This window comes from Cololabis saira, chromosome 1 (genome assembly GCF_033807715.1).
Source record: "Cololabis saira isolate AMF1-May2022 chromosome 1, fColSai1.1, whole genome shotgun sequence".
In the NCBI taxonomy this organism is placed as follows: domain Eukaryota; kingdom Metazoa; phylum Chordata; class Actinopteri; order Beloniformes; family Belonidae; genus Cololabis; species Cololabis saira.
In genome coordinates, this window is record NC_084587.1 from 20,976,173 (window position 1) to 20,995,187 (window position 19,015).

The following is a 19,015-nucleotide window of genomic DNA, read 5'->3' on the forward strand; positions in this document are numbered from 1 at the left end:
ATTGTGAGCGTGTGTGTGTGTGAGTGTGTGAGCGTGTGTGTGTGTGTGTGTGAGAGAGAGAGAGTGAGAGAGAGAGAGAGAAAGAGAGAAGTAAATTACCTTGGCAAACTGTTAATCTACATCCTCCTGAGCATCTTACCACAGCAGATCTAACCTCATTTAAAAATGAGAAAATTGCATTCATCATATTTTTTCCATTTCTTATGAATTTTAAAGATCCTTATATTAGTAGTTTGTTGGTGCTATGGTAATAGTTACTATAATAAGGGACTGACAAGGGGGAAAAGATCAATTCACAGTTTCATATCCTGTTCATCCCTAATTGTGTCAAGCTGAGACCAAATGCTCACTTCTTGATTTAGCACGGCTAAATCAAAAAGTGAGCACTGCAGAGATGAAAGCTGTCGGTGTAAAAGTAATCAACAGTGCTGCTAGCCGTCACCTGCTGGGGTTAACTTTGTGGTTGCCAACACATTTTGAACGCAGATGAAACACAATAGCAGACAAGCCTTTCATTCTCACACCTAGAGTTACGGCAGCGTTTCTGTCAGCTGCGCAAAATTGTGTGTGCGCGGCTGTGCGGGAGTGCATGCATCGTAGACATATTTCCCCCTCTAATTAGCACAAGGGAGTCCTGGGGGCAATCAGACTCGAGGTTAATGAGAGGGGGAGCGGAAGAGACGAAAAAGGGGTGGCAAGTAACACATAGAACGCTGCTCCAGTGCTACTGTCTAATTCTTCCTTCTTATCATGCTGTCACCCTGAAGGGGCATCATGCTCCTGGTACACCAGATTGATGTTTGGGCCCGTGACATGTGTATGTGCGTGCAAGCGCCTGTGAAATCGCTCGCGTCTCGGCACCCCGGTGATCCTCCTACCAGCTTTTGTCTCGCATTATCCCTTCCCCTCACGTCTCTTTCTCTTTGAAAGGACCAGATGTGACAGCATGTTTCCCATAGCAAAACAGAGCTGCCACAGCGGTCTTGGCATCTGTCTGATCTCAAATGGCGTGCGGCGGTGCTGGTGGGAGAAAAGCACCATCTACCAGATGTCATTGCCGAAGCAGTGCCCTGGCAGACTGAGCACCGGCTCGCACCGTGAGGGGCTATCACCAGCCCCGGTTTATCCCCTCGGAAAGGATTCGCTTAACAAGGGTAACGATTCTGATCTTTAACACTGAGAAATTAAATTGATTTCCAACGATTAAAAATATCCACTGGTGTGTAATTTCTTTGTCAGATTGTGGAGTAAGTGGCTGCCGACAGTTCTGTGGTCATCCTTAAACGCCAACACATGTTTCTCACATGGATAGTCATAACCTTGGACCATTGCGTATACACTGTAGCCCAATATATATTCATTTGTTTCTACATACTTTTTTCCATTTACTGCTTTCTTTTTGTGTGCGTGTAATATATTTTAAACCAAATCTTCCTTGAATGAACACCTGGCACTGCCGAAGAACTGTTTTATCCGAAACAGCTGTGTCTCGCAACGAAGTTTAAAAGCGTCCTTGGGCAACATTGAGTCAGATGGGGCTAAAATTCAGTTGCCTGGTGTGACGTCCCAAAACTTTTTATAAGATATTATAGATGTCTAACATCACTTTTGCGACAGTTTCCGGCAATGCCAAACATTAGAGTTAAAGTCGAAATAATTTGCAGAGGAAAATGCAGACATGTGACATTTGTCTGTGTCTTAAAAACATGGGAATGTGCATATTTTTGATCATGTCAGCAGGTTTCACATAATCCAAAACATGATTTTAAGTTAGATGTAGATGTAGTAACTTTACAGTTTCTAATCTGAAATTCATTATTATTCTATTTAGTCTAAATTCTCTTATCACAGATTTTAAAACAAATGCTTATTGCTGTTCATGACATTCATTTAATTCTTAAATATGCTTTTATTCCTCTGTAAGGCATGGTCTTTCCTTCTCAGCAATACAAAAAACTAAATCACCACTTGAGGAATCATTACGTCATCGCAGACCTTTATCTTCAGTCTTTTGTTGCACCCCAAATTTCTTCCACCCCCCCTGTCCTTAACTGTAGTAGTAAATTATCTTCTTGTTTTGTTTGCATCTTTTTTTCAGTATAACATCCTCTTGTCTTGGTGGCTCCTCCTTCTCTGGGTGTCAGGAGTAGTGGCTCATATGACCGTCACTCCAAAAATGATTTGATGCGGAAAGAGGGTACAGAAAAGAAGCTCCTGTATTATTAACGAAGAGTGCTGCCATTAGAGACATTTATACAAATGAATGACTCAACCAAGCCATTGCACAGATATATGCACACATGCTGTTTGCATATATCACTCCATCACACTCGACATTTGATCTCATGGGAATTAGTATATTAAACATTTGAGAAAATGACTGAAATTAAAGTTAATGTTCGTGAAAAAGAAACAGGTTTTAATGATGATATGTATGTTGTAAGAGTTGTAGTCCAGTTCCCCTTCATGTGAAACTTTCACCATCGCCAGAAGACTCCAGGGTCAACTTCATCCAAGCAAAACACTCCTTTTATTCCGAGACTGAAGACACTGGCTTCAGATGTACTTCACATTTTTTGTCCGTCACTATTTCATAACACGTAGGGAATACAAGTCCTTTTTTCCCATGTCTGAACTGAGAGCGACCCGTCCCCCCCTCTTTAAGCCTTCTGGCTTGTTTTTGTGTCTCTCAGCCGTTAACAATAACGCCTGGGATGTGCTCAGATGTAAAAAGTAACAGCTCCGAGAAGAAAAAGATGAGTGGAAAAAGACAGAAGATGAGAGAAAGGGAAACAGACGGGCAATGCTGCTCACAAGCATCACTTGTCAATTTACAGCCGTTGCTCCCTGAACCCCACCATATAAATTTCCAACGTGACATCCGTTTCTACTGCTTCCAAGCCGACTCCGTCCCACCAAATCTCCTCCCCAGACACATACTTGGAAAACTTAAGTGCAGACATTGTGCCAGATGTACTTTGCCATTACTTTTATTTTATTTTTATTTTGTTTTTCAGGTTTTGGAGTGTTTTTTTTCTGTATTCATCAGAGGGGGTCGGAGTGGGGATCTAGAATGGATGGGCTAATGTCTCAAAGGAGTGCTTCTTTAGTGTATTTGATGAGACTGCTGACATGCATACAGGTCACATGCTGTACGTCCACGCACATTTACTCTCATCCATTGCATACAAGCACACGGACAACAGTTTATGACTGTAAGTCAGGGTTGTGATGTGTGCGTGCGTGCATGTGTGTGTGTGTCTGTACGAGTGGGTTGTAGGTAAAGAGAGGGGCCAAAGAGCACCGGGGGATGTTGTGTATCCAACAGATTGAGTGTCAGAGAACAGGACAGAGCACAGAGTCTGACACTGTTCATCTTTGAGTGATGGCAGTGCTTCATGCCTTAGACATGAAGAACCTTTAATCTCTATCCCTTAGACATAAGAATGGAAGAAAAAGCAGAAAGGTTGGTGGCTGAAAGGACCAAAGAAAAAACAAAAAGAAAAGAAAAAATATTTTTTGGGGTCATGCGCCAAATTGATTTTTACTTTGAATTGCTTTTATTTCGAGGCAGACGATAAAATTCACCTACCAGTTAACGTGCAGAGTGGACGAAACAGGAATAATGAGTTTACTCACACTGAACATGAACAGCTGAATCCTCCATGGCTTTCTGCACCACTGAAAAATGCTTGTAACAAGAATATCTAACCCCTAGCAAGTCATTCTTGAAATGTAACCCATATAAAAATAGCTTTAATGTTTCCTTTCTTTAAGTCTCTACCTCGGATAAAAGGAGGTGTAGGCCTGTGGCCGAGAAAGGCATCTGCAAAGAAAACATTGCCTTGAAGGAGTATGAGCTGAAAGAGCCTGCACTAATATGAGATTGTGTTCTACGTGCAACACCTGTTTTGACTTAAAACGTACAGGCCAGTAGCAAGATTAGCAAAACATGCCCATAAAGGGAGAAGGTGGTCAGGCTGTGGCTCTGATAACAACTGAACAGAAGAAAAGAAAAAAATGACTGCATTTATTTCAAAGCACTGAAACAACTGATGTGGTCATAATGCTTAGGAATTCAGTCCACTGCTGCACAGGGGGTGGGAGGGGGAGTTGGAGAAAGTGCCTGAAACTGTCTATTTTTAGCACTTAAATCATACTCTTTTTTCTTTTTTTAATGCTGATTTTGAGAAAAATATAGACTTCTGAGATATGTTTGATGCACATATGAACAAAAGGTAAGCTGAGTCACTGACATCGCCAACATCAAACCTTTACAGTGGAATAAAGCTCTGAGATTTCCCCACCGTCTAGAGGCAAAACATATATTTTCTACTTTATAGCTCTCAATATAAAACTATGGGAATTTTAGGGACATGTTCAGTGTTCAAGCCTGGGAATCTGGGAAATCTGTGGAATCTGGAGATATGCCTTTCCTGAGGGACACAGGGTGTACAGCTCACAGCACTAAGGAGACTTGATCTAGGACTGATCCCTGGAATTTCACCACTGTAATTAGGTTTGTCAGCTTGGTAAAGTAAGAAAACGCTTTGTACTGTGTCACCTCAACAGGCTGGATTTTTGTCAGGGATCAAGAAGTAGAAAGCACACCCCATACCTAAGCAGGCCTCACTGCTTGACAAAGGTGTGAGAGAATACTTAACGCGAAGCGATGGCTCTGACAAAGTCTTTGTCAAATTGTCAGGGCCCTTTGGCACATTTTCCAGAGACTTGCTGTGATTTTATTGTCAGATCACAAGGTCTTCACACTGCCATGAGTGGTGGAAAGGGTCTTGACATGAAAGCCAGGGAGGAGGTTAAAATCTAACGCATATTCAAATTTAATTTTGGCATTTGCTGTTGAAAGTTTGCTCTGCTGAGGGCTGCAACTCTGTCAACTTGCAGCCGTACACAAAACTCCAAGCTTGTTGTTTGAGGATCTCTGCCGTGCAACTGGCACTACATAAACACAAACATGACTGAACGAACATACACACAGCCACGCGACTGTGGTCTCCCAGTAATAGCTTTGTACCTCTTGGGGCCTTGCGCTAAGCGTTCCTGCTCTTATCTTTGTTTATGTGGAGGCCAGATCATCATGTACAACTCTGTGTGTGTGTGTGTGTGTGTGTGTGTGTGTGTGTGTGTGTGTGTGTGTGTGTGTGTGTGTGTGTGTGTGTGTGTGTGTGTGTGTGTGTGTGTGTGTGTGTGTGTGTGTGTGTGTGTCCCTGTGCACAAACTCTTGAATCAAGGTTGTTTACAGTGCACGCGTGTGCTTGCTCATATGTGTGTGTGAGAGAGAGAGAAAGAGAGAGGCACTGCCTGGCACCAAAGCAAAACCTGGCACTGAGCCTTTGATCCTGAAAATGAACATAATACTTGGTTGTTTATGGCTGTGCAAATGCCCACACACACACATGTACACATACAGAAATGTGCACAGCTATCCTCATTAGGTCATTGCATTGACTTCCATTCATTGTGTATAGTTTAACTCACACTCTAACCCCAATCTTCACCGTTACAGTTCTTTTTATTCTAAGGCGGGGTTCATACTACCCAACATTCAGTTGGCTGATTGCTGGTCTGTTCTGATAACCTGATTTGCTGTAATCTGAAGTTATTTTGCCATTCACATTACATGATTAAGTGCCAATGCAGAGTCACAGACTACATGACGACCCGACACCTGTTTCAGTCACCTAACAGGCCTCCGAATCCACATTCTGTCAACAAAACAGCAGCCATACTTTCTCATTTGCCGCAGCGCTAATAGAAATCCCCCTTATGAATAAATATATCTGGCTTGTTTAATAATCTTAAGGCTTAATAACCAACAATGGCTTGGCCTTTGGCTTGGCATGGCTTGGCGAGGTGTCAACGGGTCTAAAACGAGTATTTGAAAGTTCACACATAACGATCAAGTGTCGGCCACCAACTGCTCACTTCCTTTGAGCCGTTGAGGAGCTCTGTGACTAGGAAATCAGGACTACAACTGTGTAGTCTTAGGTCATCTTCACACTTCATGGTCTCGGTACAATTGGGGTTGCAATATTCAGTTGGTCCGAGTTTTCTGTCATACAGCACTTTGTCATATGAACCAAACCTTTTGAATAACGTACAGTATTCCCCTCCTTGGCTGCAGAGGTGATGCATCATGAATTAAGGAAGGAAAATAAAAGACAAACAAGAAATCTTTCTTTCGGTTCTCCAAAATTTGCTTCTTTGATCTGCATCAGAGTTCGATTGAGCATCCACACCTCCTCATGTGAACAGGACTTTGCAAGCAAACCCTTAAATCACCCTTCCCTTTTCCCTAAACTATTCTCAATATACACGTTGACTCTAATGCTAACCAAGGACCACACAAATACTATTCTCCCTCGTTTGGACTTGGCTTTGGTCCTCAAAAGCACTACTAGTCCTAACAAGGTAAATAATTATATCAGAAAAGGTCCTCATTAGGTAAGAAACACAAGAACACCACACACACATATACACAGAGTGCATTACAAGTATTTACTGGCGGTATAGACCTACGCTCAAATGTGTCTGTTTCATGCACATGTGTCTGTGCTCACTGAGGTCAGTCACCTGTGGCGGTCTATTGATCCTCCCTCTTCAGAAGACCCTTCTGCTGTCTTTGTTGATTATTGCCTTTACCTTCTAAAACACACACACACACCCAGGTTGGGAAAGTGGGAGCCAATAACATAGATCTACATCTTGTACTACAAAATCCAGGACTAGAAAAGTCCAAGAAATGCCACTGGCAGGCTAAGGCAGTCAGTGCTGGGAACACATGCATCATGGGGTATTAAACCATCATTTCTGGTGACCCTGTATCATATCCTGTCTGCGCCCACAGCACTCGGCCCACGTAGAGCAATGTGCCAGTGACAGCACAGCTCACTTGGTGGTCCCAGCACTCAGCCACTTATCCATTTAATAAGACAGTCTCGAAGAGGACGGAGCCAAGCGTATGCATGGAACCGGTTGAAATGTGTATTTTTTTCCTCACTTTTACAAGAGCTGTTTTGTAGGCAGCCCAGGGGCTGACATTCACCAAGGCTGTGTGTGTGTTTCTCTCTCTCTGTTAGGTATCCATTTATTATCCATTTATTACTGCTATTAGTCCCCTTCTTTCCCCCTCTCTCCCTCTCACTCTCACTCCCCTTCATCTTAGTGAAATTCAAATAAACAATCAGGATAGCACCATGCTGAGGAGCTTTGTAATGGGCTCCTAATTAGCCACTCCAAACATAGAGAGTGGCTGCTTCACGCCTCGTTTTCTGCACTCATCTGCGTAAACTGGATGAATTGATTCTATTTGCTTACCACTTGATGCAGTGATTGTATATTGGCATAGCAGAGGATAAAAACAAACCAAATAATAATAGTAATAAAGCTTTAAAGTTTGCATTGCATGCTAATCACCATTAGATTACAAATCACCATTCAAAACAGGCTGACCTATGTTGGAATTTGAAGTTTCTTGTGTCCTTCACAGTGAAGTGCACAGCTTTTGGACTGAAGCCTTAACTCTGCATCTCCTCCTCCTCCCCTGCTCCTCAAACCCTCCGTCCACCTCTTCCCTCCTGTCTCAGGTGAAGTGAAGCCAGACCAATTGGTAAGAGAGAGGCAGTGTCTTTCTTTAGACCAGAATGAGGATGTGCGGAAGGCGGGGATGGTCATCACCGACTCCTCACTCCTCCGTGACAGGCCATCCCGCTTAATAAAGGCACTCAAGCACAGCACGTCAGAGAGCGGAGATAACGAAAGAGGATAGGGAGAAAAAAGCAGGGGAGGAATAAGGCACTGAGGCTTACAACAAGCTAGTGAGCTGGTAAGGTGCTGACCTATCTAAAAATTGCCCCCCCCCTCAAAAAAAAATCCCAGGTTGTCATGAGTAGTCTAAACTCAGAGTGCTCCATTATTTCTTCAGCTATCTTTCCACTTTATTTTGTATTCTGTGGTGGGCTTCCACAGGTGTTGCAGTACAAGGCGCTGATTCACAATGGGGTCGGCTTAACTTTTTTTTTTTACCACCACCTCGCAACGTGGAGGTACAGTAAAGTGTAAGCTGGCCTGTGACATCACAGCACCATGTAGAAATACAGGTCAAAGATAAACAGCAGCAGGAAGAAGCAGCAGTCGCTATGAAAAACAAGACGGTAATAGACATGGCACAAATTGCAACTGCAATACCCGCCGGTTTGTGTGTGTGTGAGGTCCTTCGGTGCATGTCACCCTCCCCTCCCCTCCCTCCACTAGTCTGCCTAGCTCATTTCCTCCACATGCTGCCTCCCCGCTACTTTATGAGTGAGAGCTTCTACAGCTCTCACCTCAGGACACACTTCGGCATTTAAATGTTTCCATTTGTGCGGGAAGTGACACACTTTTACTCACACCGCAGGGCACCAACCTATAAGTAACTGTTGCATATAAGCATTGGTAAAATGAAAGTGATTGGCTTAAATTCTTCATCTATGTGAGTGGCAACCCATGTAGGGATGTGGATTTTAATTACATTAAAAATCTCTGATGATACGGTGAAACAGTTTCAGTCATTCACGCAGTCTATCTCGCTCTGTGTCAAAGTTGTCAACACGTTTAACGAGTGCTACATCGGAAAGCTTTATTCCTCTTTTCATTCCGCTAGGACTGACCCCAGAGAGAGCCAGGAGTCCCAAATCACTACTTATACCACACTAGTAATTTCCACAGCTTTCCTAAACAATTCAGCGCGACAATCAATGTAGCACTAGGATCTCTCATTTGGATCGATACAGTGGGATGCGGTGAATAAACCGTTGCTGCACGAGATCAGCACCTTCCCACACTGTCATTAGTGTCGCTGACCTTGAAGTAAAATTCAATTTCCCTCTGCAACAGCAACCCACCCTCGGCCGCCTGAAAAGCTACTTCAGAATTCAGAAGCCATTTCCGCCTCCCAGCACAGGCGAGACAGGATATTATAACTTATGAAAAGGATCTATGAAGCAAGGGATGCTGACAAAAAAAAAAACAGGGATTGTGTTTGAGGAGGTAATTATAACATGGGCTTTGTGGAAAAGTATAGAGGACAGAGGCTGGTAAATAAAAATTCCTGATAACAGGCTGGCCCAGCCCCAGTTTCAATTAGTATAGAGGGAAGACTATGGAAGGTCCTCCAGGGGAGTTTTCCAGCTGTACCAGGATAGCGGGAAATATCCTGGGGCATGGATGCTGTGAAAGGCAGATGTCGCAAAAGAAAGAAAGAGAAAGAAAGATAGACGGATCCCTTTATACTCAACAAGTGTTCATACTGATGAGGAGGAAAAAGGCACCCCATTAAAGTCAGAATATTCCTTTTTATTCCAACTGTGACATGCCAGTAGAGATTAGAGGGAAGAAGAAGAGCACTGGTGGCTCTTTTTTCTTCACAGGCAGACATCAGGAAGTGGACAGTCTAGCTGATAGAAACTGAAAAGAGGCTGTGTGTGTGTGTGTGTGTGTGTGTGTGTGTGTGTGTGTGTGTGTGTGTGTGTGTGTGTGTGTGTGTGTGTGTGTGTGTGTGTGTGTGTGTGTGTGTGTGTGTGTGTGTGTGTGGTGGGGGCCATGGGAAGAGATGCAGCCAGGGAATCAAACCAGCATCTCGGATAAATCTGTAGGATTGGCTTGTAGCTTTGAAGTCATCCTTATCATGGGTGGGAAGGTGGTGCTTTTACCCAGTGTGTGTGTGTGTGTGTGTGTGTGTGTGTGTGTGTGTGTGTGTGTGTGTGTTGAGTAGCTGAGTGTAGCTTGATAAAACCTCTTCAGGGAGTCCATGTGAGCTCCTAGACCTGACCATGTATGTTAAACATATTATTTTCACTTCGAATGTTTGCACTGCTCAGCATGTGAAATCCACAATCCGGTTTTGCCAAAGCATCCCCCCGAACACATATGCTCACACACATCTGGCACTCTTATTAGTTTCTGCATGGAATATGATTTTTTTTCTAAAACCATTTTCTTAAAGTACAAATATACCGGTATGTGGCCACCTAGCATGAATTTGATGGATTTTCAAATGCCTCATCAGAAGAAATAAAGATGCAGCATCCGTGAGCCTGGACCAACGGTGATTCTCTTAATAAAATGTTGTTACTGTGTGGTCCAGCTTGTCCTCTAACTCAGTGTCATTTAACCCTAGAATGCCAGTGTATCATATCAACTCTGGACCCCCCCTCCAAATAAAGCTTTGGCCAATAGAAAATGAAAACGTCAAATAAAACAAAAGAAAGTACATCAAATTATGTCTTGTATGTAATTATGTACTCATAATCAGAAAAAAAACTATTATTTAGAAATTGTTATATAAAAAATTTGAGGTGTTTTTGATTTCAATACATAATACAAATTTAAAAAAGACTATTTTTTTGTACTCTTTCACATGAGGGCATTAAAGGGTTAAAAACTGGCAAAGGGATGGTAAGATTTTATAACTTGAATGAAACTGATGTGACTGTATACGGTTTTACTCTTGCTATCTTTTTATCTATTATCTATGCTATTTATTTGTTGATCAGCAAATGGTTATTTCATGATACACTACCCTTTGCTTTCTTTTAGTTATTTTATATTTAAGAATACGATTCTTTTTATAATTCAATTTTTTGGGATTTGATTCTTCTTAACTTTCTGTACGATGCAAGTGATTTTTAAGACACCATCAAGCCACTGTGATCAGTGTAGTCAAGGAGTTTGAGAAGTACCTTGAAAAAGTTGTTGTCCCTCAACAGATCTACATCTAGATGCTAGATGGAACTTTTTATTAACTCTACGCTGCAACAGTTCAGGTTTGTCCAGGCACAAGATCATCTCAGATAGGTAGAAGGACAGTGGAACATTAGATGAGTCTATGTTTCATCTTGATTTTTGAAAACAGATATTGGGTCCTACTGTACAGTAAGTGGCAAAGCTAAAAAGAACCGTTGAGGTTGTTATCACAAACAGGTTCTAAAGCCAGCATATGTGATGAAAAGGGTGTGAATCGGGGCTTATTGCATGTTTGACTTGTATATGTGTGTGAGACAGCAGTGATTCAGTATGTTTATTTCAGCATTAAGACATAATTCTGTATGATTTACAACAGAGGGGCTTCATACGCTCAATGTGTGTGGGCTTGACTTGAACCGTAATACATTTTCCCAACATTTTTGAGCATTTTGCTGGCGTCAAAATAATTTCCCCATACGCCGATACTGGTCAGTGAAAAGGGTGACAGCCTATCCCTTTACACTTGTGTCTGTTATGTAGGATTTTGTTGCATTTTGAAAAAAAAAAAAAAAAAGTTTCCATCTCTCCCTGGATATTGGGATTGTACTGTCAGGCGTATAAACTTGTGTGAAAAAAATAAATTATATTCTCAACTTTCACATGATAAAAGGTAAATGTACCAAAACTGCATAAAACCAAGCAGAAAAACCAGTTTCCTATCATTATTTCATCGCTACAATTTTTGTCTCAATTTTGAGCAGCAGCAGCTTGTGAGGCCTTGTCAAAACTATGGTAAAATTCAGACAACCTTCCAAATGCAATATAAGGGGAATTATTCCCCAAATTCCTGCATACAATGTAACCTGCTCATAACCTTGCCTCTCCAGCTTGAATTCATTTGAGGCTTGGGTTCAGGATTCAAGAGTGATGGACTGAGGATTTGGCATGGGCAGGACTTGTGTAAGGAGTTTGCAGTACTCTGCAAGTTGTGAGAGAAGCGACAGTAAAGAGGGATACGGATTTTTAAAAAATCACTGCACATTTTTAATTGGGTGATTATGATATAATGGATATTGGTGGTGCTTATTGGTAATTAAAATTATTGTAATATAAAATTGTTATCAAATGGTGGGGTTTTTAATGTCTCACATTTAGTGCTCCTCTAACGTTCTCTGACTGATCCCCTTATCTCGGATCAAGTCCTTTTATCTCGAGCTTACTGAGAGGTGGGTGTTTGGGAATAAGAAGGAAGAAGAGACCCCTAGAAACATAACAGAGGGAATCTGTGTGTGTTTTGTGAGTGTGTGTGTGTGTGTGTGCATGCAGTGGGGTTGAGATTCACCTTGATTCAGTACACCGGCTGTCTTTGAAGTGTTTGGAGCTCAGCACGGCCGGTGAAGAGCCAACCGTAAGCCTTCCAGCAAAAATCGAGCCTGACCTCCCCACCAAATCATAACCATATGAACATAAGAATTTCCACCTTAGAAGAATGCTCTCTCCCCCGTCCATCTCCCAGGGTGAGGCATTAAGTAGTGATAACAGAAAACAGGTTCTGAGAGAGGGGAGGTGATGGAGGGTGGAGAGGAGGATGGGAGGACAGGAGGAAAATAGGGGTTACAAGTGTGCCGTATGGAGGAGATTGGAGAGGGGTATTGTGTCCAAAAATGTTGCTGCACGGAATCTGACTACCTAAAATGGAAGTTTCTCAGGCGAGGATCAAGAGATATGGTGACCTTCACAGTTGACAGAGTGAGAGACAGAAAACGGAGAGAGGGAGTGCAGAGAAGGGAAGAAGAAACAAAGATGACAGAAATTTTTGAAATGTGACTCTTAACTCAACAGATGCTTCTCCAAACCACAACGGTGTTACCTTTACTGGGACCCACGTGCAAAATGGAGATGGTTTCCTGCCTTACAAAAATACTGCTGCACCTTAATCCATGTAATTACATCCCATATTCCACATGTGTGAGTACACATGTGCAACATTGCAGTCACAATTTAGTATTTTCTCTAAAAAGAAGAGAGGGGAAAAAGCACGGCTCTCCCGGAGCCCTCAGACACTTCCAAAAAGAAAATTCACCTTCCTCCCACGTTCATATTCACTAGAGAGAAAAAAGAACACATTTATCAAGTGAGTAAATAAATAGAAAGAGCGAGAGAGATAGAAACGGTTTTACCGTATTATTAACTGAAAACGCTTCCCTTTGCACAGCCATCGCCCTGTGAAACACAGCCCCACGTCGGAGGGCCGGTGGGGTAGATGAGGGTGATTTTGCGGCTGTTTGTGCGCCCGATAGTTTGAATAAGCATTCCTGCGAGTGCGTGTGCAATTAGGGTTTAAGGCCGTTTCGGTGTGTACTGTATGTGCGTGTGTGGTTGCATGGCGGCGGTGGGGGTTGTTAGCGGTTCCATCTGGGCCTCCTGGAAGCCGTGTGGAGTCAGAAAAACCACATCTCATAAAAGCGCAGGCAGCCCAATGTTCTACAAGGACAGAACATTACTGAGAATGTCGCTCAGGAAAACCCTGGGCTTCGCGCCACATGTTGGCTTTCCACTCTTTCTCTCTCTTTTTTTTTTTCTCTAACCCGGTAAGGGATAAGAAAGAGGAAGACAAAATAGACAGAGGCTGAGACAGCGAAGCCCGCACTGATAGCTATTCCATCTGTCGGCGTTGGGGAGACGAGTGAGCAGTGACAAGCGGTGGGATCGGGAGCGGCGAGGGGGGCATCTGGTGGGTCTGTCTGGAGACGACCAGGGCAGAGGATGGACGGAGCGGAAGGAAAGACAAAAAGATGAAGGGCTGAGGACTGGAAAAGCTGAAAGGCCCTTCAGAATGAAGAGCGAGGAATTCCTGTAATAAATAAACGTGTCTGAGTTCTTCTAATATTATCTTGGATCGAACTTAAAGTCGGGGAAAAAGAGAGAAATAAACCAGCGAAAAAGGTCAAAATAAAATGCTACAAACACATAATTTTAAGTAATCAGTGTCTGAACCAAACCTCACAGCCCTGAATTTAAAAGGGAAGAATTACAGCCCTTTTCTTCATAAGTTGATACCGTTCCATAAAACGTTCGTGACACCCTTTAATCAAATTATCACCGGATTACAGCAGCCAAGCCTTCATCTCTATCATGTCTTAAAACTCTGTTCATTACAGACGGTTTTAGGGGATGAAGCGAGCCCCTCGACTCGTCCGCCCTCTCTCTCCAGCTGGTGGTGGTGCACAGTTTTGCACTTCCATGCAACGCATATTTTGGACCGAAATTACAATCAGCGACCTTTGAAGCACGTCATTACTAAACGAGAGAGCAAACAGGACCTCATCTGAGAGCTCACACACTCACCAAAACCAACAGAAAACACTCAGTTTTGCTCTCAGATACTTAAACGTCGCTCTTCTGCAATTTTTCCATGTAAAATAGGTTATTAAAACATTGCACCACAGATAGCAAAGCTGAATTAAGTCTATGACCATGCAGCTGCTACAGTCATTTTTCTTTTATATTTAGGGTTGATCAACCCTGGGCTGTCCACCTACTCCGCATCTGTTTTCCTTTCTTTTCCTTTTATTTTTCAGGATAGATAAGAAAGTTAAGATGTTACAAGATGTTATCTTAAAACACTGGACGTCTGTATGAGTAATGACAAGTTCTGGTGCAATGAAACAGTTGCAAACAAATGAGAACGTGGGATTTCTACTCTCTAACAATGTTGAAAAAAGAAAAGAAAAGAAAAATGCTTACTAGAAATCTGATTTCCTTGTGGGGAAATTAAACATTAGAAAAAGTACTAGCCGGGCATTATCAACTCATTACTTTTATAAATGAGATTAACCATGTAATTGCTGATGAGCATTTTTCTATTAACAGAAAATCCTCAAAGCGAGACAAAAATAGTTTTGAATTCCTGTTTATGAGTTACAGCAAATGCAACATGATTTGATGTCTTAGGTGGAGATGAAGATGAGAAGGCTGGATAATTCTACTCTAAGACGGCGCCGTGATGTAACAGAATCGGTGTCTCCAGAATAATCCAAGATCATTCCGAGCACGCAGAATAATTCATTCTCCGTTCAGCGTCCCCTCATGTAGCCATCACCACATACGAGCATGTTGCAAAGGCAGTGTGAAGGTAAGCAGAACGGTGCTGAGGCAGCACGGATGCTCCTGCCATGAATGAGTAACACATGAGTGACTGTTCCAGGCTATTCTTACGCATCAGTGTAAGGTGTATGTAAGGTATGTAGGTGTTTGGCTCACTCACTCACAGCCAGATGAGCTGTGTAATCCTGACCTGCACTACTCTGAGCTCAGTGCAGGTTACTCCACCTGAAAGGATGTAACTCAACATCTACAGAGAGAAGCACACAGACACAATTTGCCTCATGTTCAAGCATGTAAGCAGTGCGATTTGCACCGGAGGGATGTAAATGAACGTATACGCAGTCATATGGCCGACTGCTACCTCAGCTGATTGGCAAGCCTGACTCGGTGGGCCTGCAAGGGAGGAGGCCGAGTTATTTTGGTCGGACGAAGGAAGCTAAATGAAGACGCAAGCCTCTGCATATGCCTTCTGCCTATTTCTGAGAAATAAATATATGGTCAGGTATCAAAGGGGCTTCAGGTGCATCCTGTCAGCTCCCTGTCTTCCTATTAGGATTTAAAAGCATCCACAGAATATACACACCGTAAACAACCAAAACAATGTACAACACACGCCAGCAAGAGGCTATTTATTTCATCTAGTTCTGAAATCGTGAATGATTCATCTGGATAATTGTAGCGATTTATACATCATTAAAATAAAATTAACATCTTTACTTCTGCTGCCCAAATGCTTTTGTTTAAATCCTAAATCGGTATCATACGTTTGAAATCCTGACTGGTAGGATTACCGTAACAGTAATTTATCATCAAATAATGTCCCCTGACACGAGTATTAAAAAGACAACTTATTATCTATCGTCTGCAATGCCGTTCTCCTCATTTTATGTCTCATTTAGCGCAGCGTAGTAGTGAGGAACACACCCCTGACATAAAGCGTTGCCCGGAGGCTCGGGGAAGATGATTGAATTTCATAGCTACTTACAGGCTAATAGGGCCGTACAACGACTGCTTACTGTCCTTAAGTGACTGGCTGCCTCTCTGCGGCCGCGGCCCCTTTGAAGCCCTTCGGAGGAGATCTAGAGGATTAAGCCAGTAGCGTGACATGAGGCTGAGCGGTTGAGCAATGGGGCTCCCACCAGTTGACTATTAGAACCAGCTGATAAAAACACAGAGGCTTTAACTATCGGGATTCACAGCTCTCCCATAGTTGCTCAATACAAATCTTTCTCACACTGAGGATTTCAAACCTTTCATTTAAGTTCACTGGGGAAATTTTCCTATTACTTTTTTTTTGGTCTTGATCAAAAAAAAAGGATGAAACAGTTGGTGATTGAAATAAATATTATCAACAGCAATTTCAAAAATTAAGAAATATCTGATGGTGGTCAAAATTATGAATATTTTCTGATGTTTGGTTTATTTATTATATTATATTATATTATATTTTTTTATACATTTTTTTAATTTGTTTGCGAATACAGTGAGATTCTAAGAGGCAAAGATTTTACAAAAAATTGACATAAATGTAAGTGTGTCTTTGAGTGCAAGTAACTGGACGAGTGAGCGCTTTACTCACAGAAGCTGTTTCCACATACAAACGAGCCACTACTCACCATGCTGTTCCACTTACACTCATGGTAACACTCAACCATATATGCATACAGATAAACACATGTTCACATAGACACACAACACAAGTACACATGCAGGGGTAACCACATGCACATGTTCACTCGCTCTTAACTAATTCGTTCAGGAACACTTTGGTTTGTGTTTCAACACCAAAACCTCTGTAGCTTTGATTGAGAAATGTGTCTGACTGCAATTATTTGGGAGGGACGACAGAAGGGGAGGGGAGGGATGGAAGGACAGAGAAAGGAAACACACTACAGTGGTTTTAGAGTTTGCTGGCATGACATTTTTCTCTCTTTTTCTTCCAGCAGAGGGGCATACGATAGTGTTGACGGAGCAAGAAAAGGAGCCTGTCTGAAGTAGAAGTAACAGCAGGGAAAATTAGACAAAAATGGCTGGGCAATGGGGCTGAAGTGGCTTTGATCGTCACTGTTGTGTTTTCAGTTCCACCCATCAAAATAACCACCATGTCAGAGTGTGCTGTTGTTGCTCTCGGTGGCAGCAGCAATCACTGCTATGGACATAATCTCTATTTTCAAAAATGACCTGGTAAATAAGTGTGCGAGTGTGTGGAAGGCAAAGAGTAAGTAACACCAGTATTTGGCCCGAGCACTTACTCCAGACCCGTGAGATGATTTTCACTTGTGTTTGTCACCGTCACTGACCTGCAGTATGTAGCCCCTGACGTAGTCTCGGAGGGTCCACCCCAGGCCGTGCAGGATGTGCAGCACCTCCTCCTGCTTGAGCACGGAGAAAAGGCGGTCCAGAAGGATCTTGAGCCTGACGGGAACAGCCTGGGTGCCGTACAGCATCAGACTGCTGATGTCAAACACCACGTTGGACTGAACGATCTCCACTTGGGTCGGGTGGTAGAGATGCTGGGTGCTGAGCTTATCCAGAGCTGAGCGAGTGAACCCGGTGCCAAGAGGAGGAAGAAGAAAAGGAAAAAGAGCACACAAACATACAGAGGGGGTAAAGTTAATGACTATCAAGTTTCTCGCTCATCTCAGATCTTCCCTCATTGGCTCATGCACAGTCAGCACTGGCTGGTAGCACATCCATCAGACAGCGCTAGTGGCATTAATGTTATTATCTTCCATTCTTTTCATTTAATCTAATCTCTTGCTCTTTCACATTTGCGCTGCCTTAGCATCTTTAGTTTTATTTACCTCTCTTCAGTTACCACCATGAGACCAATCGACTTGTGACTGGGCTGTGTTATTTATTCATGATCATACGTGCAGAAATGGTCTAAGAAGCCAGATAAAAATACCGAGTAGATCTCAGAAAGGAGAGGGACAGGGTGACATGTGGATGAAAAGCGGAGGAAACACATCACAAGGACTAAAAAGCCCATAGATGTTTGACTAGACCTTTAACTAGACTGCCTCTCCACTAGGGATGGGCGGTATGGACTAAAAAATGTATCACGATAATTTCTGGCATTTATCCCGATAACGATAAAAAAAAATACCAATACAAAAACGTCATCAACGGGAATTTATCTTTCTTTGTTTGTTTGTTTCTCTTTAGGCTCCTTTCTTTCTTTCTTTCTTTCTTTCTTTCTTTCTTTCTTTCTTTCTTTCTTTCTTTCTTTCTTTCTTTCTTTCTTTCTTTCTTTCTTTCTTTCTTTCTTTTCTTTCTTTCTTTCTTTCTGGCTCATATATTTCTTTCTTTCTTTCTTACTAGGCTCATTTCTTTCTTTCTTTCTTTCTTTCTTTCTTTCTTTTTAGGCTCATTTCTTTCTTTCTTTCTTTCTTTCTTTCTTTCTTTCTTTCTTTCTTTCTTTCTTTCTTTCTTTCTTTCTTTCTTTTTAGGCTCATTTCTTTCTTTCTTTCTTTCTTACTAGGCTCATTTCTTTCTTTCTTTCTTTCTTTTTAGGCTCATTTCTTTCTTTCTTTCTTTTTAGGCTCATTTCTTTCTTTCTTTCTTTCTTTCTGGCTCATGTATTTCTTTCTTTCTTTCTTTCTTTCTTTTTAGGCTCATTTCTTTCTTTCTTTCTTTCTTACTAGGCTCATTTCTTTCTTTCTTTCTTTCTTTTTAGGCTCATTTCTTTCTTTCTTTCTTTCTTTCTTTCTTTCTTTCTTTCTTTTTAGGCTCATTTCTTTCTTTCTTTCTTTCTTTCTTTCAGGCTCATATATTTCTTTCTTTCTTTCTTTCTTACTAAGCTCATTTCTTTCTTTCTTTCTTTTTAAGCTCATTTCTTTCTTTCTTTCTTTCTTTTTAGGCTCCTTTCTTTCTTTCTTTCTTTCTTTCTTTCTTTCTTTCTTTCTTTCTTTCTTTCTTTCTAGGCTCATTCCTTCCTTCCTTTCTTCCTTCCTTCCTTCCTTTACACAAAAACGTCATCAATTTATCGTTTTTACCCCGAGATGACAAATTCTTACCGTGGGGAATTGTTTTGACGGTTTATCGTGAACGGTAAAATATCACCCATTCCTACTCTCCACTCATCCCTACATTTCCTGTCTATGTTCACCGCGCCGTGTAGATAACACGGGCGCTGCAAAAAAGTAAAGAAATCATAGGATCA

The 19,015-nt window shown here is 42.0% G+C and overlaps 1 protein-coding gene across 5 annotated transcripts in view; it reads right to left on the reverse strand.

Moving 5' to 3' along the window:
- Window positions 1-19,015, reverse strand: part of bnc2 (basonuclin zinc finger protein 2) — a 168,468-nt gene that overhangs the window by 26,072 nt on the left and 123,381 nt on the right. For all 5 annotated transcript variants that reach the window (XM_061717718.1, XM_061717722.1, XM_061717711.1 and 2 more), the window contains one exon: window positions 17,151-17,386. In XM_061717718.1, the coding sequence (XP_061573702.1) occupies window positions 17,151-17,386 (236 nt within the window). The remainder of the gene's footprint in view (window positions 1-17,150; window positions 17,387-19,015) is intronic.